The sequence below is a fragment of the Pezoporus occidentalis genome, unplaced genomic scaffold (assembly GCF_034315485.1).
Source record: "Pezoporus occidentalis ecotype Australia unplaced genomic scaffold, CSIRO_AGI_Poc_V1 ctg99, whole genome shotgun sequence".
Lineage (NCBI taxonomy): Eukaryota > Metazoa > Chordata > Aves > Psittaciformes > Psittacidae > Pezoporus > Pezoporus occidentalis.
Window position 1 is genome coordinate 2,122,081 of NW_026916358.1, and position 23,169 is coordinate 2,145,249.

Sequence of the window (23,169 nt, forward strand, 5' to 3'; positions counted from 1 at the left end):
GCTCATAAATTCAAAGCACGTACACAAGTTCACCTCATCCCACGTGAGGCACCTGAGTGTGTGGGTTGAGAGAGATATTTGCCATAGGCTGTTGGGAACAGCTCTTCCTCCATAAATTCACAGGAGAGCATAGGTGAGCATGTTCCTTAATGTGAATGGAAGTACCTCCTTCTGGAACTTTTCTCAAGCTACAGGCCGCTTTAGTTCCTTGCCCTTTTCATCGAGGAACAGACTTGCATCCTCTGGTTCAGACCTATTCATAATTCCCTTCTCTTCGTCTCTTTTTCAGTGCTTGCTAAGCACTCTCTCCTGGAAAGCCATTTCCAGTTCACTAAGTGCCTTAATTCAAATGCAAAACTTTGCCACTCAATGCAAAACTATATTTTAACAAGATGCAAGGCATAGTTTTGAAACTCTTATAATAACAGCTTGTCAATCTGTTTGCTTGCTTCTTTCAGTACTCTTATCTTTATTACTATTCTGCCTATCTTTTTCCCTGTCCTCCTGAAGGACATTTTTTGCATAAACTTCATATACAGATGTGTGACTTGCTAAAGATGTGATACCATCACACAGCTAGTAATTTTTCTCCTTCATAGAACTTCTGTTTTACTAGATAAGGTAATACCATCATTTTCCAAAATGAACAGCATTTTCCAAATGTAAGTAAAGTCTTCCTGGGCATGTCCAGGTGGAGAAAATGGGGTGTGTGTGGTAGAGAGATTAAAAGGTAGGAGGGGAGTTTCAGCACATAGTTCTGCAGTGTGAATTTTGTGCCTTGTTCATGAGTTGCCATTCAGTATACATTTAACTTTTTTTAAAATATTGGTTGGAATTATAGAGCTACCTGGAAATCAGAATATTCATGTACCCTCCGTCTCTGGCTTGATTTAAATACTAGTCAGAATCTGACACTTCCTTCATGGCAGGGATCTGGTACTTTTACTTAGGTGTGTTGTAAATACAAATACACAGCACTTTAAACACATAGCATATAAAGGGTGTTTTGTGAACTAGTTTTAATTTCTTATACCATTGATCTGTAAGGAAATTCCCCAGAGCTGAAGCAACAGTTCAGGTCACTGTGGAATGTTGCAGTCAAATCGTTCATCTCCTTCCACTTTCTTCATCTTTTTTTCATATCATCCGTGTGACTGCAAGTGTCAGGGGGAGCAAATGGGCTTAGTCGTACATGTGCTAGTTTTCAAATTGTCTTAGAATGGCTTAGATCTTCCAATTAAGTGTCCACTGGATACAAGCATATAGAAGTGACTCGAGCTATCACAATCAAACATTAATTATAACCTTCTTTTAGTGGAAAAGTGTTATGGTCTGCATTATAGAATGTTTTGTAACCAGGACTGTGGAGGTTCAAGGTGCCAAAAAATTTTAATAGGCAAGAACCTCTAACATGTTAGAATTGAAGTATATTATATTAATGTGAGAGATTAACACATGCAAACTGAAGCTGAATTTTGTTAAATATTGAAGTGCATTGCAACTGCAACAGAAGGGTGATTTTCTGTTCTATATTAACTTGTACTTTCCCCCTAATCTTTAATTCACAAATTGAGTTGGTTGCAGCAATCATAAAAAGCCTTGATGTAAATGTAAGGGTAATGAAAGCTGTTGATTAAATTGCAACTGAAAAGGCATTGAGTAGTGAATGAGATAGATACTGAGTAATAAGATAGAAAGCATATAGCTATGTTGAATTAAAGCAGTTTGCTTTAACGTCTTGCAGGAGTTTATCCTGTATTTCCTAATCATTGCTTGTTGTTTTCTTTCCTTAATATTCAACATAGAGTATATTTAAGCACACAGCACTATTTTTTGGTGTTGTCACATGAAGTTTGCTAGCACTTTGCTTAAGAAAAGCTGCAGAATTGATGTTTTTTGTGGAAAAATGAAATTGAATTGTTTGTGGGTTTGACAGCACAGGAGGAGAAGAGGAAGCATTGCACCTCCTCAGGGCAATGGTCAAAAGCCTAGACAACAGTCCTTTAATGACACAGATGGTAGCTACTGTTGGATGTGTACCAGGCCACAGCTAAATTACAGTGATAAGAGCTGTCATGGAACCCTCTAGCTTTTTAGAAGCCATGAAGAGGGTTTTCATATCCAGAAGCATTATTGAACAAAGGGTGGAGAGGGGAGTCTATAAGATGCTGCAGGCAGTCAGCAACCATGGGCACTGCCTGTGTTGAGTTGAGGTGCTGCAGACCCTCTCACTGCTGACTGAGAGGGCATTGACACCCCTGAAGTGCAGCACCACAACCAGTGTCCCATCCGAGTTGTTACATACAAAGTCGGGGAAATTTAGAAAGGAGTTGTCCACAGTTCCATTCTGCTGCAGTCTGAGATCACACACTCATAATTATATTAGTGTTCTCAATAAATGTGGCAGTTCCATTGAAAATTTCAAGTACTGTTTGTGGTTAGTTGCTTTTATCTTCCTGATTAGCTGGCTCCACTTTGAAAGGGGAAACAGTGCTGCTTTCAACCATTGTAAGTGCATGGTTCACAAATAGGCTTTTATACTTTGGAAAAAAAGAAACCACAGATAAAAATCCTTCATCATAGTTCAATAAAGTTAAATAATTTAGGAATTAAAATCTAGGCTTGTTCCGGTTATGCTTGTACAGTCCTTCTGGTAGTCCTCCCTTTTTCTAAAATCTGCTGCTGTTTTCTCTGCACTATTGGACTAATAGTTCTGCACTCTTTCTAATGAATAATTAGAGCTGTTAAAATTTATTTTGCTGTGTAGGAGCTCTGTGTGTGAACCAGAACATTGTGTTTAGTCCTGTACAAATGCAGAAGTAGCATAGTTTTCCAAAGCTACCTGTGGTAACATTCAGTTGGAGTAATTGAGGTGAAAAGCAGAGAACACTGCAGTAACTGAGACAGTATTCTGAAAATGCAAACTGATGTTTTACTGGGGCATTAGTAATAGGAGTCATTCTCTAAGTGGAGTTTCATTATTTAAGTATCTGTTTCTAAATAGTATTGTTTTACCTGAGTTGTCAGAACTTGCTAATACAGACATAGCATGGATATAATTTAAGGCTTTTTTTTCTGGCAGTGAAACAACACTTTCTAAATTATATGAAAATAAAGCAGGACAAAAGTGTTGGATCCTCAGACCCGTACTCAGACACAGTGGTGTTGCTAGTGCTTTAGTATCTTTGCTGTTTCTATATGCTCTGTACTGTTAACAATTGAAAAGTAACCTTCAACCCCAGATGAGGTGGGAAGATTGTATTGCAGTGATTATCAAAGCTGTGGACTGAACAAATACAGGCAGTCAGCGTGCTGGTGGAAGAGGCCTGTGGCTGTTTACATTGGCCATGTACAGTACATACAAGAGGTCTGTGAACTGAGGCAAGTGTTAGAAATAGGATGTATTTTTAGCAGGGAGGTATAAATAATGGTATGAAGAGACCTCAAAGAGAAGGTGTAGCTTCTCTAATCTGGAAAGCATTGAACTTATAAGCATAGTAGTATTTCAGCCATAAGGTGAGAGTACGGGAGGTATGCCTTGTTTGTGTTCAGAGACTTGCATTATGCCACAATAAGAGTTCAGGTCACTGTGTTTGTCCTTCCTAGCTTGTTTAGGGGCTTTACTGCTTATGAAATTCAGATCTCAGCCTTACTGTTTTTGCAAAACAGTTTTAAAAATCTATTGGTAACCAAAATCTTATTTTGCTAATACAATAGGCAGTACATATGTACTTTGGACCAAGCCTCAGTGTGGAGTATTGTAGCTTAACCACATCGCAGATGGATATTGCTGAATACTGTGCTAGTATGTCTGCTGTGGTTACAATTCAGGGTTTTGGGAACAATCTTGCAAGTTAATTGATGATCTCAGAAGCATGGGAAAGTATGTGAATCAGTAAAAAAGTGACTAAGAAGGCAAGAGATGGCAGCAATCGTAGTAATTCAATAGATTTTTAGCAGGTCAAGGTGATATCCATGCAACTGTCTGGGCTTTCCCTGCTAGGTATTTTGAACCCAGTTGTCTGCTGTAGAAGAGACATTTGCAGCTTTCCCTTTCCTGATATTTTTATGCAGGGCAATCTAGTTCATTCTTGCTGTTCAGATAGGTCCATAGACTTTACAAAAAGTATGGTTAATTAGCAAGAGACTCTTGCCTGATATCCTTATGAATTACAGCTGCAGCTATGTTTGAGCTGTTGCAGTTAAAAGAGCCTCTTGATATTTGAGTTGTAGTCTGTATTGGTATGTTTTCTGGGACAGTCAACATGAGGAGATACCTTTTCTTAAAAGGCTCATAAAATTAAAATGTCTTTTCCAATTAAGGTGATGTTACAGCATCCGTGATGCTTCTGGAGCAGGGACCTGTAGAGCTAAGTGGCAAAGAATCATGCTGAAGACCAGGGGAGACTGGATAATTAATGCTAGTTTTTGACTGACAGCTGTAGAATAGTATTATTCAGAGGAGCTATCTGTGTAAGATATTCTGTAAGTATTCCTTGCATCTTTTCTGTCTTCTCTCTCCATCGCTACAGGTACAGTGTCTGTGAACATGTCCATATTTTAAATGATAGTGAGCTGAAGCATTTTGCTATCCCACAGTGCTGCATTTTATTAACATGTTTTCGGGCTCTTTTTTTGATTGCTCAAGGAATTGCTGTAATTAATTTGCTATAAGAAGGCATAGCCTTAAACCATGGGGACAAAAACCAGTTGATCACTTTTGATCTTAGTGTCAGGGATTACTCACGCTGTCTTTTGTTTAGCAGTATAAATGTGGGACAAAGAAGTTTTTCTTTCTCATATTGTATGTGAATTACTGCTGCAAATCTGAGGAAGTAACTGGCTTCACTAGTGGGACTATGGTGGAGGTGTTCAGTCATGATTAACGTCTTCTTGATATACAGAATGACAGGACATAGGTAAGAGTGTGCCATAAGTATTTGTAGGCAGTTAATACAAAAAGGGGTAAAGTTAATTAGCATGAAAAAAGGATCACTTCAAAAGAGATATTCACAAAATGGTGAAAGAAAACTTAGGGCAATTTTCAAGTTGTTATCTCCAAAGTCTGTCCGTAGAAGAGGGGTTTTGGTTGGGTTTTGTTTTTGTTTTTTTTTAATAAGTAGACAGATCCCACTTTGGCAAGCACAAGTGAAAATTCAGCTGCACAGAAAATAGATTTTTCCAAGCAGTAGGATGCAGAGAAAAGCTTTGCTAGATGACACTATAAATAAAAAGTTCTTCATTTTAAAAGACAACATTACAGTGGGGGAAGGGGAATAAATAGAAGGGAGAAGAAATGCTGGATTCACTGTGGCTGTGAGTAAGTGCCTGTAGAGAATGTGTTGTTTCTCTTTTCTAGATCCCTTGCTAGTTTCCAGCCAGTACTGGAAAACAAGGCTGCTGCTGTAGCTTCTGTAGTACCAGAGAGGCTTTTTTGTCAGCATTGTTTAATGAGCTATTTTTAACTTGAGTACTAGCTTCCAAATGCCTCATTTTCTGTACTTGTTATTAATGGCAGTATCTGGAAAACCCACATGGAACACATTCCCTCCCTGAAGGAGCCAGTGTCCTTTTTAAGATAGAATGCTGGGCAAAAGGAAAAAAGCAGCAACTCTGTCAGAGTATGTATTTCCAGGTACTTGGAAGGCATTGGGAATGGCTCTGCTTCATGCTGCTGGAATTATGTTTGACATGTTACATTGCTGTGCTTTTTTAGCTAACAGGAAATAAAGAATATGTTCACAGCTGATGAATTTTGTGTGGGAAGGGACTCCTGCTCCTTTCAGGGCCTCTCAGCAGGGCCAGGTGGATGTTGTGAGGTGATTTTTTTTGGCTATGTTGTGGACACAAGTTGCTTGTGTAATAAAGACCCAAGACTGTAGCGTTTCCTATGGCACAATAGTTACCTTTCTGGTTACTGTTAGCTTACAATTTAGTTGCAAATATAAACATTTGAAAGCGGCAACTAAAACCTTACCTGCAGTTAAACAGAACTGGATGTTGTTTGGCCTTCTGCATACTAGGAAGTGTTGGGCTTTAAGTATACTACTTGGTATTTCCCATTTCTCAACACCAGTAGCCAAAGTGTTAATGTGCCTTTTGCTTCTCTTTCTCTCATTTGTAAAAAGCTAATGATATTGCTTTCACAAAACTTCTTTGAGGTTTCATGTGTTCATGAATCACTTAGAGACCCAAGAGAGAAGATCAGATTTTCCTGCAGGTTTCTTTTGTACTTCTGAAGTGTGTTTACTTTGAAGAAAAATATGTTTCCAGATTTCTCTTGAATGAAGTGCACGAGCTGCAGCCTTCAGGCACAGATGGACAAACAGTACACTTCTTCCACACACACTCTTGTTGTCCAAGAAAATGGCAAGCATTGGTCTAAGCCTTATTAAAATACCTTAGTAAAAGGCATTGAAAATACAAGATGTTCTGTGAATCCTCCAAAGGAGTAACTGGCTGTTTGCAACTCCAGAGCATTGTGTTTTATGACTTCAGTTTCCTCAGTTGAATCAGAAGCACAAAGTTTGCTTCAGATAAAAAGTGTTTCCTGCGACTGATGCAAAGATGGCTTTTTCTGAGAGGGTGGAGGACGGGGAGTATGAGGAAGATGCATAGGCCTGAGCTGAGGTTGACACCTTTCTCCCTGCCTTGTGGTTATCACTCTTGGATGATAGCATCTATCTGTTTATAGCATACCACACTGCTCTGAACTCATTGGGAGCCAAATGCATGCTTCAGCACACAAAGGCCAAACATCCTTCTTGGAGGCTTTATTGTGAGCTGCGGCTTGTCCAAATGAGTGTTAGTAAACAGAAAATGCCTAGAGAGATTACTTCAGTCCGCAGTCTCTCAGTGTTAAAATGTTTTGACCAGTCAAGTTTTCCAGTTTCACGTATTTGTTGTATTTTGCTTTGAAAAATTGCAGAATATTCTGCAGGAAGGGCTTCTGGAGTGATAGATATGTTTCTTGGAAAAAACTAAGCCATTGAAGAGACCTGGACTGTAATGTGTGCATTTATACAGCCTACGAAGTATCAGGGAGCTAAGAAACATTGTAGCAGTGGTCACAAAGCCCCTTATTTTATGGCACTCATGAAGATACTTATCTGACATGGTCAACTTTTCTGATCTTCAGAAGTGCTACCTTGGTCTGGTGATTGTGAGACTTCACTTATGTGCAAAATATATAGATAAGTACCAGGTGAAATAAGCTGTTGGAAGGGTACTATTGGAAAGTCTTTACGTTCTTGCTGGCTGGAAGAAAATGCACATGCTGAGATCATCAGCTGTTCTAGCACAGATTTAGAATTTGCATTACAAATACTGAGAACCAGTATAAATTACCTTGCTGTACCCACTACTACAACCAGTAGCATTGAGGGGAGTTTAGAAGTTGAAAACAGGTGAGAAAACAATGCTTGTTAAAGCTGTAAGAGGGATTCTTAAGAAGGCTTTTGGAGAGGGAGAATTAATTTGCACTTTTAGGACAAAAAGCACTTTCATTAAGGTAATAACAATTCTGTTTTCTTTGCCTGCAGGAAGGAGTTGAAGTGAGGGTTGCCAGAATATTCAATACCTTTGGTCCTCGAATGCATATGAATGATGGTAGAGTTGTCAGTAATTTTATCCTACAAGCTCTGCAGGGAGAACCACTAACAGTAAGTAATGGCCATTCAGTGATATGAAGAACTGTTTGTCTTTATATCCTATCCTCATGTGCTCTGAAGCAAAATGGATTTTGGAAAACACTGAGGTTTCTTGCCCCCAGACTCACAGAAGTCTGGAGTCAGTGCTGTTCTGTGGGAGGCAATATTGAGAGCTTTTTTTATTACTGCAACCACCATGCTGTCTAGACTTTATCAAGAATGCAATAGAGGATAAAATAGAATATTTTGCACAACATCACCATTTTGTAGGAAGTAACTGTCTGACGTTGAAAATTACTGAATATAACGAAAGGACTAAGGGGAGAGTTTTTTAGCTGCTCAGGTCAAGTAAAATGAATTATCAGCAATAAGCAGTAGTTGCGAGGAAAAAAAAAATAAATCCCCTTTTGTATCATCACAGAACTTGGCTGACAGGAGTATCAAGTGTCCACCTTTCTAGAAACTGAATGAACTCAATCTCTTTGTTTTCTCAAGAGATTATTTACTCCATTTGAACCATCTCTTTAATTTGAAGATATTCTAGCCTATGCAAACACACCCATTTATGCTTTGTATTATTGTAAAGGAAGGGTTTATTAAGAAAAATAAGGAGATACCAAAACAAATTGGGAGGAGGAGGAAACTACACTGTATTTTCTAGCCATTGCCTGCAAATAAGAAAGGTAGCCACATAGATGATTTTGCAGAAATCATGCACAAATGACTTAGTTCTGTAAAACTGACCCTACAAGCTAAAAGAAAACAAGCAGAAAGCTCTATTTATGTACATAAAATCTGCGTCCTGTTTGCGTTGGGAGTCCATCAGGCCATCAGTGTGCTTTCCTGGTGCATTCCTCTCAGAATCAGTTACTGGGCAAACTCTCAAACCCCTGATCTTACCCAATACCTGCTAAAATGTGAACACCTGATTCTGTATCTGCCTCAGAGAGCAGCAGGTTTACCAAGTGACGAACGATGATGTGTATACTAATTGTATTGTCTTTCCTGTCCCCTGGGAAGACAGAAATGCCTTCTGTCCTGTCCTTCGAAAAACCTTCTTTGCTGTAGCAGGTTGATAAGATGTGTGTCCCCCCAGTTAACCTTCAGTGCTTTCACCACTTAAATGTCCCTGTTAATAGCCTTCACAATCTTCAGTATTCATGTTCTAGGGACTTTAGTACAGCAGGCTGGAACTGCTTCCACAAACAGTGGAAAAAAAATAATGTTATCTGATACCATTATGTACACTGCAAGTATACTTTAATGTCTGGTTGAACTTCAGCATGTTTCTTGCTCCAAAGTGCCAGTGCATAACCTGAGAAACCTTTTTATTTTTTTTCCCTCTTAAGATTTTGGTATGAGTCTGTAGAGGTGACTTTGGGAGTCTCATCCTGTAGAAATTATTCTACCTCCCATTTCCCCAAATAATACTGTTTAGAGCCAGGCGATCCCCCCTCCCCTCCCCTGATTGCTTTAAATGCTTACAGTATTGTGGGGGGTTTTTTTACTTTTTTTTTAGAGACCACTAATATTTGGTAGTCTCTGAAGTTGGCTGTTGTTAAGAGCAAATAAAAATTGCTAATCATAACCACTTCTTAGTAGTCTGAGTTTGCTTTAAACATTTGGCTCTCTTTTCTGGCTGCGTGTATGCTGCAGCTTCTTCCAGTATTTCAGGAGAGGACAAACCATGCCTCTGTCCTACATCCCTGAGTATGTTTCCTACATGCAGAGTTCTGGTTAATAAAATGCCTACAGATCTGTTTACTGGAGCCATGTCTGAGAGGAGGAAGACCTTCAAAGAACTGATACTTTGCCAAAGGCTCTGCAGGCACATCTTTTTCCATTCCTGTAACATTGAGCTTGTGTCTCGGGTGTTTGTCCTTGGGACATTTTTCTAGAGTGGTGAGGAAAAGGTAATTGGTCAACAGAGAACTTCTGTGTTGATGTAACTTTTTTAATTTTCATCTGGTTTTAGGTCTATGGACCTGGAACTCAGACGAGAGCTTTCCAGTATGTCAGGTAAGCCTTGTTTGTAACTGTGTGATATTTACTTTACTTGATGGTTCTTTGAGCTTGGCCAGCTTTGCATGCATGTACATTTTAGTCAAAGAAATTTTGTTTATTCTTAGGCCAGATTTACTTTCAGAAGGGAGACACAGAAGCTTTTAAAAGTACCAAGAAACAAAACGTTAGCTGGTTTAGAACTTTGAATTGAGATATTAATGTGTTCTTCCTGTCAAGAGACAGCCAGTTAATGGGTAGGTAAGCTTTTCATGCTGAGCAGTTTGCCACTCCTTGCGTTTTAATGCAATACTGCCACCTCGTGTCTTTGGGGGTGTTGTGATCAGTGTGTACGGTACATTCACATGTCCCCATCCTGGGAACAGAACCTTCTGAGGGGGTATTTGTGGTGTTAGCAGTACTGCAATGTACTTTGATACGAAAAAGAGAATCTGTTCCTCAGAATCTTCTGTCATGCTAACTAAAAATCCATGCCAGGCTTCTGGGTTGGTTTAATGATTCTCTGCTTAAGACTGTTCTTTCCCTCTGCTGAAAGTAATAACAGCCAGTAACAGACATTGTGGAAACTCCGTCAGTTCGAAGTAGCCACTTTGTTCCTGATTATAAGTCATAACGAAAGGGATCTGGATTTGTATGTCCGGGAGCAAGTTGCTAAGCTTGTTGCTGATAATCCAAAATAATTTTGGATTATTTTGCTGGAGGGAGGTAACACCAAATGCTCCATCCTTTCAGTGTTCAAGGCCAGTTTGGAGAGGGCCTTGAGCAACCTGATCTGGTGTGAGGTGTCCCTGCGCATGATGGGGGGAATTGGAACTAGATGATCTTAAGGTCCCTTCCAACCGAAACCAGTCCATGATTCTGTGAAATACTGTTTTTTAACAAAATTGGTTTAAGAACTTATGAAACAAGTAGACAATTCAAACAACAAACTGCAAGGAAAGGGAAGGGGAGTGTGTCATGTTCCTCTGTATTACAATTTGTTCTGTTTGAAATGTGTTGGAAATGGCCCTTCTAAATATGCTTGGATGCTGGAGGAAAGAAGAAGTTTTAATTGTGTTTTGGTAATTTGATTTTATTTTTTTTTTCAGTTGTCTTTGATATGGTCAGGTGAACTATAGACACTTCATCCCAATGATAATTACCCTTTCAGACTAACCTCCAGTTCAGTACATCAGCAGGGACTGTGGAACAAACAAGAAAGCATGCACCCATTGAAATATACACTGTATATACACTGCTGCCTGATCTGCTTTATTGGAGCTCTGAGGAGGCAGCTCTCTTTTTAGACAAGAATATTATTTATAGGGAAGTGGAAATTGCCTCAATCTGTTCTTCCCATTTTATAGCGATCTTGTGAACGGGTTGGTGGCATTGATGAACAGCAATGTCAGCAGTCCTGTCAACTTGGTGAGTATGAGACCTCCACTCTACTGTGTTTACTGTGCAGTGGCCAACATCACCTCTGTTTCTCTCCTTGTCACTGTTGCTGATTTCTAGAAGAAATAAATGGAGCAAAAAGGTTCTTTCCATTAGGAATAATATATTCTTCCATGTATTCTCTTTATAAGTAAGTCCCTAGATGTTGTGACTTTACAGTTCCAAGAAAAGGCTAAATGGATACATTTTCTAGAATTTTTCATTTGTTTTAGCAAAAGATTTATGTAATTAGAATAATAAAAAAAAATAATGGAAAAAACAGCAAACAAAAAAAAACCAAAACATGGGGGACATGCAGAATACACTAAGAATTGTGTGGTATAATTTTCTAACATTGATTAAGGCTACTTAGAACTTAACTTTTCTAATAAAATTTTTGTTCTCTCACCTTACTCTCAGCAGTGGATACAAGAATAGAAAAAGGATGCATATGCTTGGTCATTTCTGTGTAGGCCAACTTTTGCCAGGTCAGACATTCAACTCTGCAAGGCAGTTAGTTGTTCACTAGATTTCCTTTTTTACTGTGGTCAGGAATTCATTTCTGTATTTCCATCCAATCAAACCCCATCACATTTTGTCTCCAGAAAACTCAGTGTTTAAATCTATGTGTACCTAGATATTCAGCTGTAAGTCAAACAAGATATAGTAAAGAAGAGTTTTACAACAAGAAAAGCTAAGGATGGAGGGAATTAGTTTTGATGAAGGTGAGCTAATGCGAACAGTAAGCTTTTCATTTAGTGTTTTGTTCTGAAATGTTGATCTGGAGTTCACATGCAAGTTGTTTAGAGAAAAAAATAAGGAATATTGTATAGGCAAGCAAGTAGTCCTTATACATACTGATACGTAAGCTGTAGGAAATGTGGAAGCAATTGTTAGCGGCTAAATTAGTTTGGTTTCCTAACTTTGGATGAAGTGAGAATTTAGCATACTTCATTATATCATCTGTCCTCCACTCAGCAAAGTCCTTGAATCCAGATTTCAAACTGTGATGTAGTTGTGTAGGCTGCTGAGTGGTATATGCCTTTACTGTGATGGAAGTGCATTTGCCCATTCTTTACAGCCTGATTTTCTTTGGATGCCCCCCCCCCCCCCCCCATACATTGAATTAGCAAGGCAAATGTAATGGAAGGCAACTTTTCTAAGTATGGAGCTTGTCAAAGTTAATTTTTATTTTTTCATCAGAGTAGGAATAAAGCATAATGTTTACCTCTTTCACAGTTTTACATGACCCTGTTGGAATCATGTCAGAAATTAAGTTAATTGTTATTGTCATGAGTATCCCTTCTATTTCCAGGGAAACCCAGAAGAGCACACTATCTTAGAATTTGCTCAGTTAATTAAAAAGCTTGTTGGTGAGTATGATAAGTAATTCTTGGTAAAGCATATGAAGTACTTATTGTTGTTAGATGATTATTACTTGATTAGTGTGTGTAATATGTGGATTGGTCTTTGTAATATATGTAATTGGTCTTTGGATTAATAATTAATAATTTTATCAAAGGCATGTAATTGTATCCCAATCATATAATTAAATATTACTAAAATAATCCAGATCCTCTCGATTAGGTGTAAAATATTGTATGAGCAGTAGGATTAATACATTCTTTCCTGTGTATCTGTGCAATCTATACAAATCATTTTGTATAATGTTTATGCATTTTATCTTTGTTTTGGTACAAGGACATACCTAAATGAAATGTAAAATACATGAATGAAAATGTCTTGCATAATATCTCAGCTGAAATACAGATATTCCAGCAAGGTGGTTCTTCACAATTATGTAGGCTGTTCTCAAACTACTACTAAAAACCTCATGAGGGTGTCAGCACCTTTCTGGTATGTGTCTGGGAAGAAAACACTGGATTTCTCTTCATTCCCGCTCTGATATCTGTAGCAAATCAGAGCTCTCAAGAATGGAAGTGAATGGCTATGTTTAGTCTTTTAATGTGGCTTCCTAATGAGATGAAACATACTGATTAGCCAAGGATTTTCAGTCTGTAGATTCCAGAACTGCTTCTGAGGGATCTGAAAAAGACAAGTTCAGACATACAGAACAGAAGCTGCTGCATGTGATGTTTCTAATAGCAGATTGTCCCCTCTGGAAAACTTCTATGAATCCACAGATCAGGGAAGGAAGTTGAAAACCACAGCGCCAAACCCATCAGGCACGTAGAATAATTGTTGTCTCTTTGTTGGCAAACAGCTTGATCTGCTTCATTCTGCTCAGAGAGGTGACTTTGGAGAAGGCTCTGAGGTTCTTAATGACTTTTGTCTCCATCTTCACTGGCAAATGCTCTGACCACACCACCCAAGCCTTGGAAGGCAGACGCAGGGACTGTGAGAATGAAGACCCTAGGCCCACTGTAGGAGAGGATCTGGTTTGAGACTGTCTTAAGAACCTGAACGTACACAAGTCCATGAGACTTGACGGAATCCATCCACAGGTCCTGAAGGAGCTGGCAAATGAAGTTGCTAAGCCACTGGCCATCATATTTGAGAAACCATAGCAGTCAGGTGAAGTTCCCGATGACTGGAAAAAGGGAAATGTAACCCCCATTTTCAAGAAGGGGAAAATGGATGAGCCAGGGAATTACAGACCAGTCAGTCTCACCTCTGTGCCTGGCAAAATCTTGGAGCAGATTCTCCTGGAAGGCATGCTAAGGCACAAGAAAATCAACAAGGTGCTTGGTGACAGCCAGCATGGCTTCACTAAGGGGAAGTCCTGTGTGACCAATGTGGTGGCCTTCTATGATGGGGCTACAGAACTGATGGACGGGGTAGAGCAGTTGATGTCATCTACCTGGACTTGTGCAAAGCGTTCAACGCTGTCCCACACAACATCCTTGTCTCTAAACTGGGGAGACATCAATTTGATGGATGGACCGCTCGGTGGATAAAGAACTGGCTGGATGGCTGCACACAAAGAGTTGTGGTCAATGGCTCAGTGTCCGGCTGGAGACCAGTAATGAGTGGTGTCCCTCAGGGATCGGTGTTGGGACCGGTCTTGTTCAACATCTTTGTCACTGACATGGACAGTGGGATTGAGTGTGCCCTCACCAAGTTTGCCGATGATACCAAGCTGTGTGGTTCGGTTGATACCCTGGAGGGAAGGAATGCCATCCAGAGGGACCTTGACATGCTTGTGAGGTGGGCTGATGCCAACCTCATGAAGTTTAACCATGCCAAGTGCAAGGTTCTACACCTGGGTCGGAGCAATCCCAGGCACAGCTACAGGTTGGGCAGAGAAGAGATTCAGAGCAGCCCTGTGGAGAAGGACTTGGGGGTGTTGGTTGGTGAGAAAATGAACATGGGCCAGCTTCAGTGTGTGCTCGCAGCCCAGAAAGCCAACCGTATCCTGGGCTGCATCAAAAGGAGCGTGACCAGCAGGTCAAAGGAGGTGATCCTGCCCCTCTACTCTGCTCTTGTGAGACCTCACCTGGAGTATTGTGTGCAGTTCTGGTGTCCTCAACATACAAAGGACTTGGAACTGTTGGAAGAAGTCCAGAGGAGGGCCATGAGGATGACCAGGGGACTGGAGCACCTCCCGTATGAAGACAGGCTGAGAAAGTTGGGGCTGTTCAGCCTGGAGAAGAGAAGGCTGCGTGGAGACCTCATAGCAGCCTTCCAGTATCTGAAAGGGGCCTATAGGGATGCTGGAGAGGAACTCTTCATTATAGACTGTAGTGATAGGACAAGGGGTAACGGGTTCAAACTTAAACAGGAGAGGGTTTGGTTGGATATAAGAAGGAAATTCTTACCTGTTAGGGTGATGAGGCACTGGAATGGGTTGCCCAGGGAAGTTGTGAATACTCCATCCCTGGTGGTATTCAAGGCCAGGTTGGACAGAGCCTTGGGTTGACATGGTTTGGTGTGAGGTGTCCCTGCCCGTGGCAGAGGAGGTGGAACTAGATGATCTTAAGGTCTTTTCCAACCCTAAGTATTCTATGATTCTTAGTTCTACATCCATAAAATCCCATGGTAATATGGCATATAAACTATTTGCTAGATCTGGTTAGAGAAATAGGTCTGTTTCTGTGTATTGTCATGAGGAAAGGCAAGTACTGTGTTGGCTGAGGCTAGAGAGTATGGGCAAAGAGGAGGTGAAGTCCTACAGTGCAGAAGTGCTAACAGTCACAGAATTGTTGAGGTTGGGAGGAACCTCTGAAGATCATTTGGTCCCAACCCTTCTGCTCAATCCAGGCCAACTACAGTCAGCGGTGGCTCAGAATCATGTCCGGACTCCATCTGAGTATCTCCAAGAATGGAGACTCCACATCCTCACTGGGCAACTTGTGCCACTGCTTGGTCACCCTCACTAAAACAGCATTTCCTGATGTTCAGGGGAGGCCTCATTTTGTGCTCATTGCCTCTGGTCCTGTCACTGAGTATCACTGAAAAGAGCCTGGCTCCTTCTTCTCTACTCCTCCTGTCAGGTATTTTCCACATGGATAAAAGTCCCCTGATCCTTCTCTTCTCCAGACTGAACAGTCCCAGCTCTCTCAGCCTGTCCTCACAGGATAGGGGCTCCAGTCCCTTCATCTTCATGGACCTTTGTTGGACTTTCTACAGTATGTCCATGTCTCTCTTGTACTGGGGAGCCCAGAACTGGTGTCAGCACTTCAGGTATATCACACTAGTGCTGAGTAGAAGGCAAAGGCACATGGCTGGCTAACATGCAAGTTAGTGTCCACCTAGGACCTACCTGAGCAGTCATTTTGTCATAGAAGGTTATTTGACTGGTCAAGCATAACTTCCTTTCTGTGAATCCATGTGGAAATCTGTGTGAAATGCTTTGTGAATCCATGTTGCTGTGGAACAACTGATTCACCCAGCTGTTGCATGCAGTGCAGCTATATCTGTGGAAAGCAGTGCAGTGGTAGAATTACGAAGGAGAAAGCTGCAGAAAGACCTGATGCTCCAATAGGTAGGAAAGATGTAAATGTAAAGCATAGTGAATTGCAGATGATAACACATAGTCTCTTGTTTAATAGGCAGTGGGAGTGAAATCCAGTTTCTCTCAGAAGCACAGGATGACCCTCAGAAACGAAAACCTGACATCAGAAAAGCCAAGTTATTGCTTGGCTGGGAACCTGTGGTACGTACAGCTGTATTACTGTTGTGTGCAGAAACACAGGGTGGCAGAGGGGGATGGAGGACTACATTATTATGATACATTTTGGTTATCAGGATATCTGCTTAACACAATCTCCAGGACAGTTGTTCAAAGGGCTGTCTCTCATATCTTGCCCTAGCTCATGATTCAGGAGCTGCTGGGCAAGATTCTATGGCTTGTGCCATGCAGAAGAGCAGATCAGCATTAGCATTTGTAATATATTTAAGTAGGAAGAAAACATTATATAGATAACCGTTTTAACTTTTTCACATGCATGATATGAAGTGTCTGCCTTTCTGTAAGCCAGTTGAATCCTTTGAAATACGTGGTACACAGTTATGGGAGATAATGAGTTTGCTGCTGTTTTGCTGTCATCCTCATTCCTGTTTTGCTGTGGTAACATGCCTTATGGAAGGGGAAAATTGCATTTATTTAATTAAAATATTTTTTTTTACTTTTTTGGAGTAAGACCATTTTTAAGATTACCCATAACAACATTACAACCAAAAAAAGTTTTATTTGGATTGATAGGGAGAAATATGAGCACCAGAAAAATCTTGTGGCTTTTAGAATCTGTTTAAAGGGAAATATGTGGAGCTCAAGCAAAACAGAAGCTAGCCATGGAGATGACACTTACTATTATTTATTTTTTTATTCTGTTGGACTGAAGTAAACCCAAATAAGAAGCCCTTATTTTGGACTACAAGTATCACATGTAGAGGCTTGTTCTGAATGTTGGTCAGCTTGAAATATGCTCATGATTAGCCTAACATCTCACCACCCACAATAATGTCTGTCCACCTCTAGAGCTTCGTTACCAGCCACCTGAGGTGATGTTAAGATTGTGGTGGTTCTGCATAGCTAATACGCAAGATACGCAAAACACCCATGGTTGCTGGTTTTTCCTTTCTCAGTCTTTTTGGTGAAGTTAACTGTATATAACCAGGCATAGCGGATGATAAGAGCTGGTTTCTTTGAGGAAGCAAGGTCTACTTAATTCCCAGAAAAGGTGTGACTTTCTTAGTTCCCTTCCTAGCTAGCACAGTGGTTTTGTAGTCTTTTTTAGATTTGCAGGCAAAATTCTTTCCAGGAAACGTGAACCTATCTAGTAAATGTAAGGCTATCAACAGAAAAAGGCAACTCCAGACCATTCTGAAAAAGGATTCACACAGGTACCTGTTATAAATAGACTGTGCCTGAAAGCACAAGGACCAATGGCAAGTGTTCCAATCACAACAGGTTTAAAACAGTTAACATTTTACTTCTGATCTTCTGTGTTTGGCACAGTCAGTAACAAAACTTACTCTGAAATAGCAGTTGCAGTGTTGGTACATCAAGGCAAGTAGTTCTTGTGCTGTTATTTTATCCTCCTGTATTGATGATATCAGTGGGCATGTCACAGCATATGGCTCCTGAGAAAAGTGGGTAGTATTTCTGTTGTTCCCATATGTAAATCATAGTGTGTAAATTACAGACATAGAATATGAAGAATTGCAATTATTTGTATAGGATTTAAGGACACCAAATGAGATACTGGATGATAATTTATATCTCTTTTTCTGTATATCAGTGGAGCACTGAAGAAGTAAAAACAAAAATTAAAAACAAAAACCAAACAAAACCCACCACCTTTATAACCAGTCTGAGATTCTGTGAAAGAGGATCTTCAGTCATTAATAACAGAAGGGGCTTAAATTTCTGCATGCTTGTCTCTTTCAGTGCATTAGGAATTGAAGGTAGAATTATGTGTAAACAGATCAATCATAACCACTGATGGAGATCTAAATTTGTTGGAGATTTTTACTATGTCAGAAAATATATCTGACTTTTAAAAGCTAACACGCATCAGCATTGCCAAGAAGTAACCAGAATGTGGTGCTGTTAATACATTGCCAGAGAATGAGACTTCTAGCAGTCTTTTGATAGCTGTATTAAAAAAGATGCTGTTGTGAAAAGGGCTGATGTGAACTCAGAGTGATATGATTCTCTCCTTGCTTTTGGGAACAGGTCCCACTGGAAGAAGGTTTGAATAAAGCAATTCATTACTTCCGTAAAGAACTTGAGTATCAGGCAAACAATCAGTATATTCCCAAACCAAAACCCGCAAGGATGAAAAAAGGAAGAACAAGACATAACTGAAGGCTCTTGGTTGGACAGGAAATTCCTTGCTTGACATTTGACAGATGTAATTTTTTGTTTCTTCTTTTATTTTTTTTATTTTTTTTTATTTGAGAGACTTTGAAACACAGGTATCATGAAGAACAAACTGGAATTTCATTCTGAAGCTTGCTTTAAAGAAGTGGATGTGCCTAAAAATAACAGATATTCCCCTCCCCCCTGCAAATCTTGCCTTGCACTTTTTAAATCTGTCTTTTTATGTAAAATAGAGTAGAAGCATCTTTTAGTATCTTCAAGTTTTATATCTTGCTGTGAGATCATTTTGTTGTGACTGTCCTTGACAGTTTTATTTACTGGTTTCTTTGTGAAGCTGAAGATAAACACAAATGGGATGGAAAATGCCAATTTATTTATAAAATGGGTACTATAAAATATGAGATGTTCTACTATGCATAAGAAAAAAGGTAGTGGTATTGTCAGGTGAGAGACACTGATGTCTACATATAGAGGAATTTAAAAGAATTCTGTATGAGAGCTTTATGTATTCTTTAAAGGAGAGATTTTTTTCAAAGGTTTAGTTTTAGTTGTACACTCGAATTTGAGATATTTTCATTGATTACCATGGATAAGGATATTTTGAATCACTACTGTGTTGTGCGTACTCTGGGAATAAAGTTAATGTATAATTGGTTACAGTGGTTGAATATGCTATTTTAATAAAATATTGAAACTTCTCTTTACTGGTTTCGGGGTTTCACTGTGGGCACTTCTCTAGCATTACACATCTGTGCATTCATTGTGTATTAATTAGAAAGTAAGTCTGTAAATAATTAGCTCAAAGTTAGTAACTTCAGGTTTTCATTGCTTGTCTCTCAACAGATACACAGGAAGGGCTGCAGGATCTCTGTTGAAATAGATTGGCCAAAACCATTGTGATTTATTCCAAATCAGGTAGTTGATAGTGATGCAGGAGTATAGGACTTTCTTTAAACTGTAGAGTCTAAGTGCAGCCTCTCTATCTGAGGAACTGTTTTCATGTTAAGCAATTACTGAATTGCCAGTAAATGCTTTCAAACAAAAAAAAAAAGCAAGCAAATAACAACCAAAAAAAACCAAACCCCCACCAACCAAAAAGATCCAGTTCCTTTTATTTTTAATAGTTCCTCTTTATTTTTAATCTAGGAGGGGGGATTGGTAGACAGTTTCTAAAAGGTATTTTGGCTTAGTGCCACTTCAAAATCCTAAATTGTAGCAAGCAAAGTGATTTGACTTTATCTCATTGAAGTTTGATGTTTTATTAGCTTTTGATTATCTTTAGAGTGATTGTCAAAGTGGGAGTTACCTGTAGTGCTGATGTGATGCCCTGACCTAGGGAAGACTCTACAAGCAGTGTGGTGTTTAGGCCCCACTGTTTGAGCACGTCATGAGTCAGAGCCTCCTGGTGCTTGCAAGGCTTGGAGTCCCATCCAGTCTGTCTGGTAAAGTTCCCCAAGGACTCCAGCAATGATGGGCCTGCCAAGTTTGTTTGTGTGCCCTGTCTGGGTTGGGTCTGCGGCAAACCTTTCAAGACAAAAGTTTCTTCCCTGCTTATGTGCACAAGTTTTCTTCTGGTGGAAGTGTTGCGATGTAACTAAGATGGGGAGCCAAGCACCATTTTTCTGTCTGGACTCAGAGGTAGAATTTAGACATTACACATTGCCTTCATCTTTTCCATAGCTGAGCAGCTTGAAGTCTGCTTTTTTGTTTTAAGCCTTTTTCTAGGTACTACTTGATCTGGACATTTATTCCATATTAAATTGCCTGAAAACTACACCGTGGTGTGCATACTCCAAATGTGCCTATAAACTGCCATTACTGATACACAGTGCACAAAGCACAGCCTCTCCTTATACTCAAAACTACAGCTGTATATATGTGCAAGTAGTGCCCACTTCACTAGTTCTGTGTTGAGAATTGTTCATCTGCTCCCAGCACGGTGGTTTTAACCCTTAAGATCATGTCTAGGAGAAGGTGCTTTTTCTCCTTGTGTTTTACTCATGCAAATCGTGCCATTGGATGCCAAAGCATCTCTGAAGAGGTGGTGGACAAGGTTAGACTAGTCTGACATTTAGAGCAGCCATTGAGAATAAATGGGAGCTGTGTTTACTAGCTGTTACTTCCAGAGCTGGTTTTCGTTTGATGACATCTTCAGTGCAAAATACATACACTGTACTGGAACAAGTATGCTTCTCAAGATGCCTTACAAAGTCTGAATGTTTGGATGCTACAGAGGAATTTAAAAGCTTTTTAGGTTACTTTACAGCCTGACTTCCTTCATAAAAAAGCAAGTCAGAGAGAGGGCAAATGGCTGATACCAATGCAACTGATCTGTAAGTGTGTGACATGCATCCCACTGGGCCTGAGCAGCAGGCTGTATCGATTTGCTACTCTCCTTGTACTGTTTCTAGCTTTTGTTTCAGAAGCTCTTGGTTCAGTTCACATCTTCATTTTAAATTGTGTCTTCCAGAAACAGCAGCTGAGGCATCTGTTGCTGCTCTTCATATCTGAAGCCAGTGACCAGCCTAGCTGATTCGAAAGGCATGAATTGTGGCTATTAAAACAGACTCCTCAGGTGCTTAAGACTGAAAGTCTGGGGTAACTTCAAATTTTGTCTGGTCTGAATTGAGCCTTTAAGAAGGCAGATACTCTCTGCTCCCATCTGGGGTTATACATCTCAGTAGGAGAAGGAAGTAATCATGTTTGCAGGGAACCACAGGTAACAAACAGCGGCTGCCTTGCCAGAAGAGGCACTTCTGTTGGACAGCAGTTGAATACAGCACTGAAAGCTTGGAAGCATAGGAGTTGGGAGTAAATGAAGCTGAGACGTGTTCTCATTTCTGTGCCAGAACACAATGTATTGTAATTGGGGTTTTTTTCAGGAAATCTGAGAATTGGGATTTTCTGCTGACACCTGGGCAAGTTAAAACTAACGTGACATATAAATGGATGCATTGAAGTGCCTATTTAGTCATAGTGATCTGCATGAACAGGCTGCTCAGCTGGTGTGAGATGCATGTCCTCCTCTCTTAGTACAGAATATGCAGTGTAGCAGAGGTCTCTGGTGAAATGGCAAGCTTGGTGCTGGCGAGTGAGATCAGCCTTCTAGATGTATGCAAGGCATCCAGCACTGTGGGTTGCTTGAACCTCATAAGAAGGACTACTCTTGCTGCTGGAAGTTACCATAGTGTGAGACCCACAGTTGGATTTTATAATTTTTTTAAAACATGATGTCCTGTTGCTTTATTTCTACATGTAGGCTGCTCAGGAGCACTGTAAAACACATTGCTGGTCTACATACAAGCTATAGTGGGGCTTGAAGACCAAATTTATTTCAAGTAGTTCCATGAATACATGGAGTCTCGTGTCTATCTTTATGTTAGATTTTTTGCTGTATGGGGAAATCATGATCATGATCTGATCTGACAGTCTTCCTGTGTCTAGGGTGGTTGCAGTTCTAATGTATATGGACACGGCTGGTTTTGTAGCCAGTGAGCTCATTGCCCTCTGGCATTTATGAATGTCTCTGTCATCTATTTTTTAATGCATTTCCAGGAATATAATATATTTGAAAAAAAACTTTCACTTCAGTCAGTGTTAGAATTGAGTTTCAGAGTTGAGAGAAAGAGGCAAGGGAAAAAGGGGAAGGCGCACAGTTGCGTAAATTCATTAGCCTTAGAGAACAGGATAACAGAGGACAAACCAGAGCTTTGATTAGTGTGATAGATTGAGCTAGTCCCCAGTCTTCCTAGTATTGAGTTAACGCTGCTTGAGGCCAAGAAGTCCTTGAGGATTGTTAGGGCCTGATCAGAGAAGACCCATAAACGGGAAGAAGTGCTTTGTTACTAGCAGGGGAAGCGTGTACTCAGCATTGCTGGTCCATCTGTACAACCCCTCCCAGAAATCAGTGGGAATGCACCCACTACAAATCTGTAGTTGCTCTATTGCGAATGTATCCCTGTGCTTGGATCAAAAGTGGCAGCAGAAGAGAATGCCCTGTTTGAGGCTCTAACTCAGAGCTACCAGGAACAGCAGCAATTGCTCTGGAGAAAAACATGGTTCCTCTTGTATGGCAAGGGGGTTCCCAAATGTGATTCCGTAACAGGGAGGTTTTTCTGAAATAACACTTCATATTTCTTGCAAAAAAAAACAAAAAAACGGACCGGTTCTCTAGTCCTTTTCCTATTCCCTTTCCCCACTCTCACTTGCCTATCCCATAATAACAAATGTGGCAACAACTTCTCGTCCACCTTGTTTTGTTTCCATTTACAGGCTGGAACAGGCATCAGCTGGTCCATGCTTGCTTTTTTCCCTAGTTTCTGACACGCTTCTCTGTAGTGAGAGGGATCCTCTGAATCCCTTGGCCATGCCATGGCTGAAGCAGCTGAAAGGTCCAAATCATGAAGCCACAGGGAACTTTGGGGTGGCCTGAAGTGCTATCAAAGCCAAGGGCAGCAATCTGGGCTCTGCCCCACTGCAGAGAAAGCTGCTTTGAGCAAGGAAACCTGCATCTTCCCCCTGGAAAGCAGTCCTGTGAATAAAGCGCCCGGTCCCTCACCCTCAACATTTTTGTGTTACAAATAGGAACTTAAGGGGAATTAAGACCTTTCCCACCGTGGGATGGCTGGGGATAATGATGATGCGAAGCACTCTGTGCTGTCTTGCACAGCATAGTGGAGAGGCTGTGAGGGGATGCACAGTTTTTGTCTGTGTTTTGGGGCAGAAAAAAAGTTGACAGGAAATTAACTTTGTTAATGTAGTTAACTTAGGAGCACTCCAGCATACTGCCAGACT

The 23,169-nt window shown here is 40.3% G+C and overlaps 1 protein-coding gene across 3 annotated transcripts in view; it reads left to right on the top strand.

Annotated features, from left to right (window-relative positions):
• Positions 1-18,542, top strand: part of UXS1 (UDP-glucuronate decarboxylase 1) — a 60,552-nt gene extending 42,010 nt beyond the window's left edge. For all 3 annotated transcript variants that reach the window (XM_062606990.1, XM_062606989.1, XM_062606991.1), the window contains 6 exons: positions 7,542-7,661; positions 9,625-9,668; positions 11,018-11,078; positions 12,403-12,460; positions 16,100-16,203; positions 18,229-18,542. In XM_062606990.1, the coding sequence (XP_062462974.1) occupies positions 7,542-7,661; positions 9,625-9,668; positions 11,018-11,078; positions 12,403-12,460; positions 16,100-16,203; positions 18,229-18,360 (519 nt within the window). In that variant the 3' untranslated portion in view covers positions 18,361-18,542. The remainder of the gene's footprint in view (positions 1-7,541; positions 7,662-9,624; positions 9,669-11,017; positions 11,079-12,402; positions 12,461-16,099; positions 16,204-18,228) is intronic.
• Positions 18,543-23,169: the final 4,627 nt, after the last annotated feature.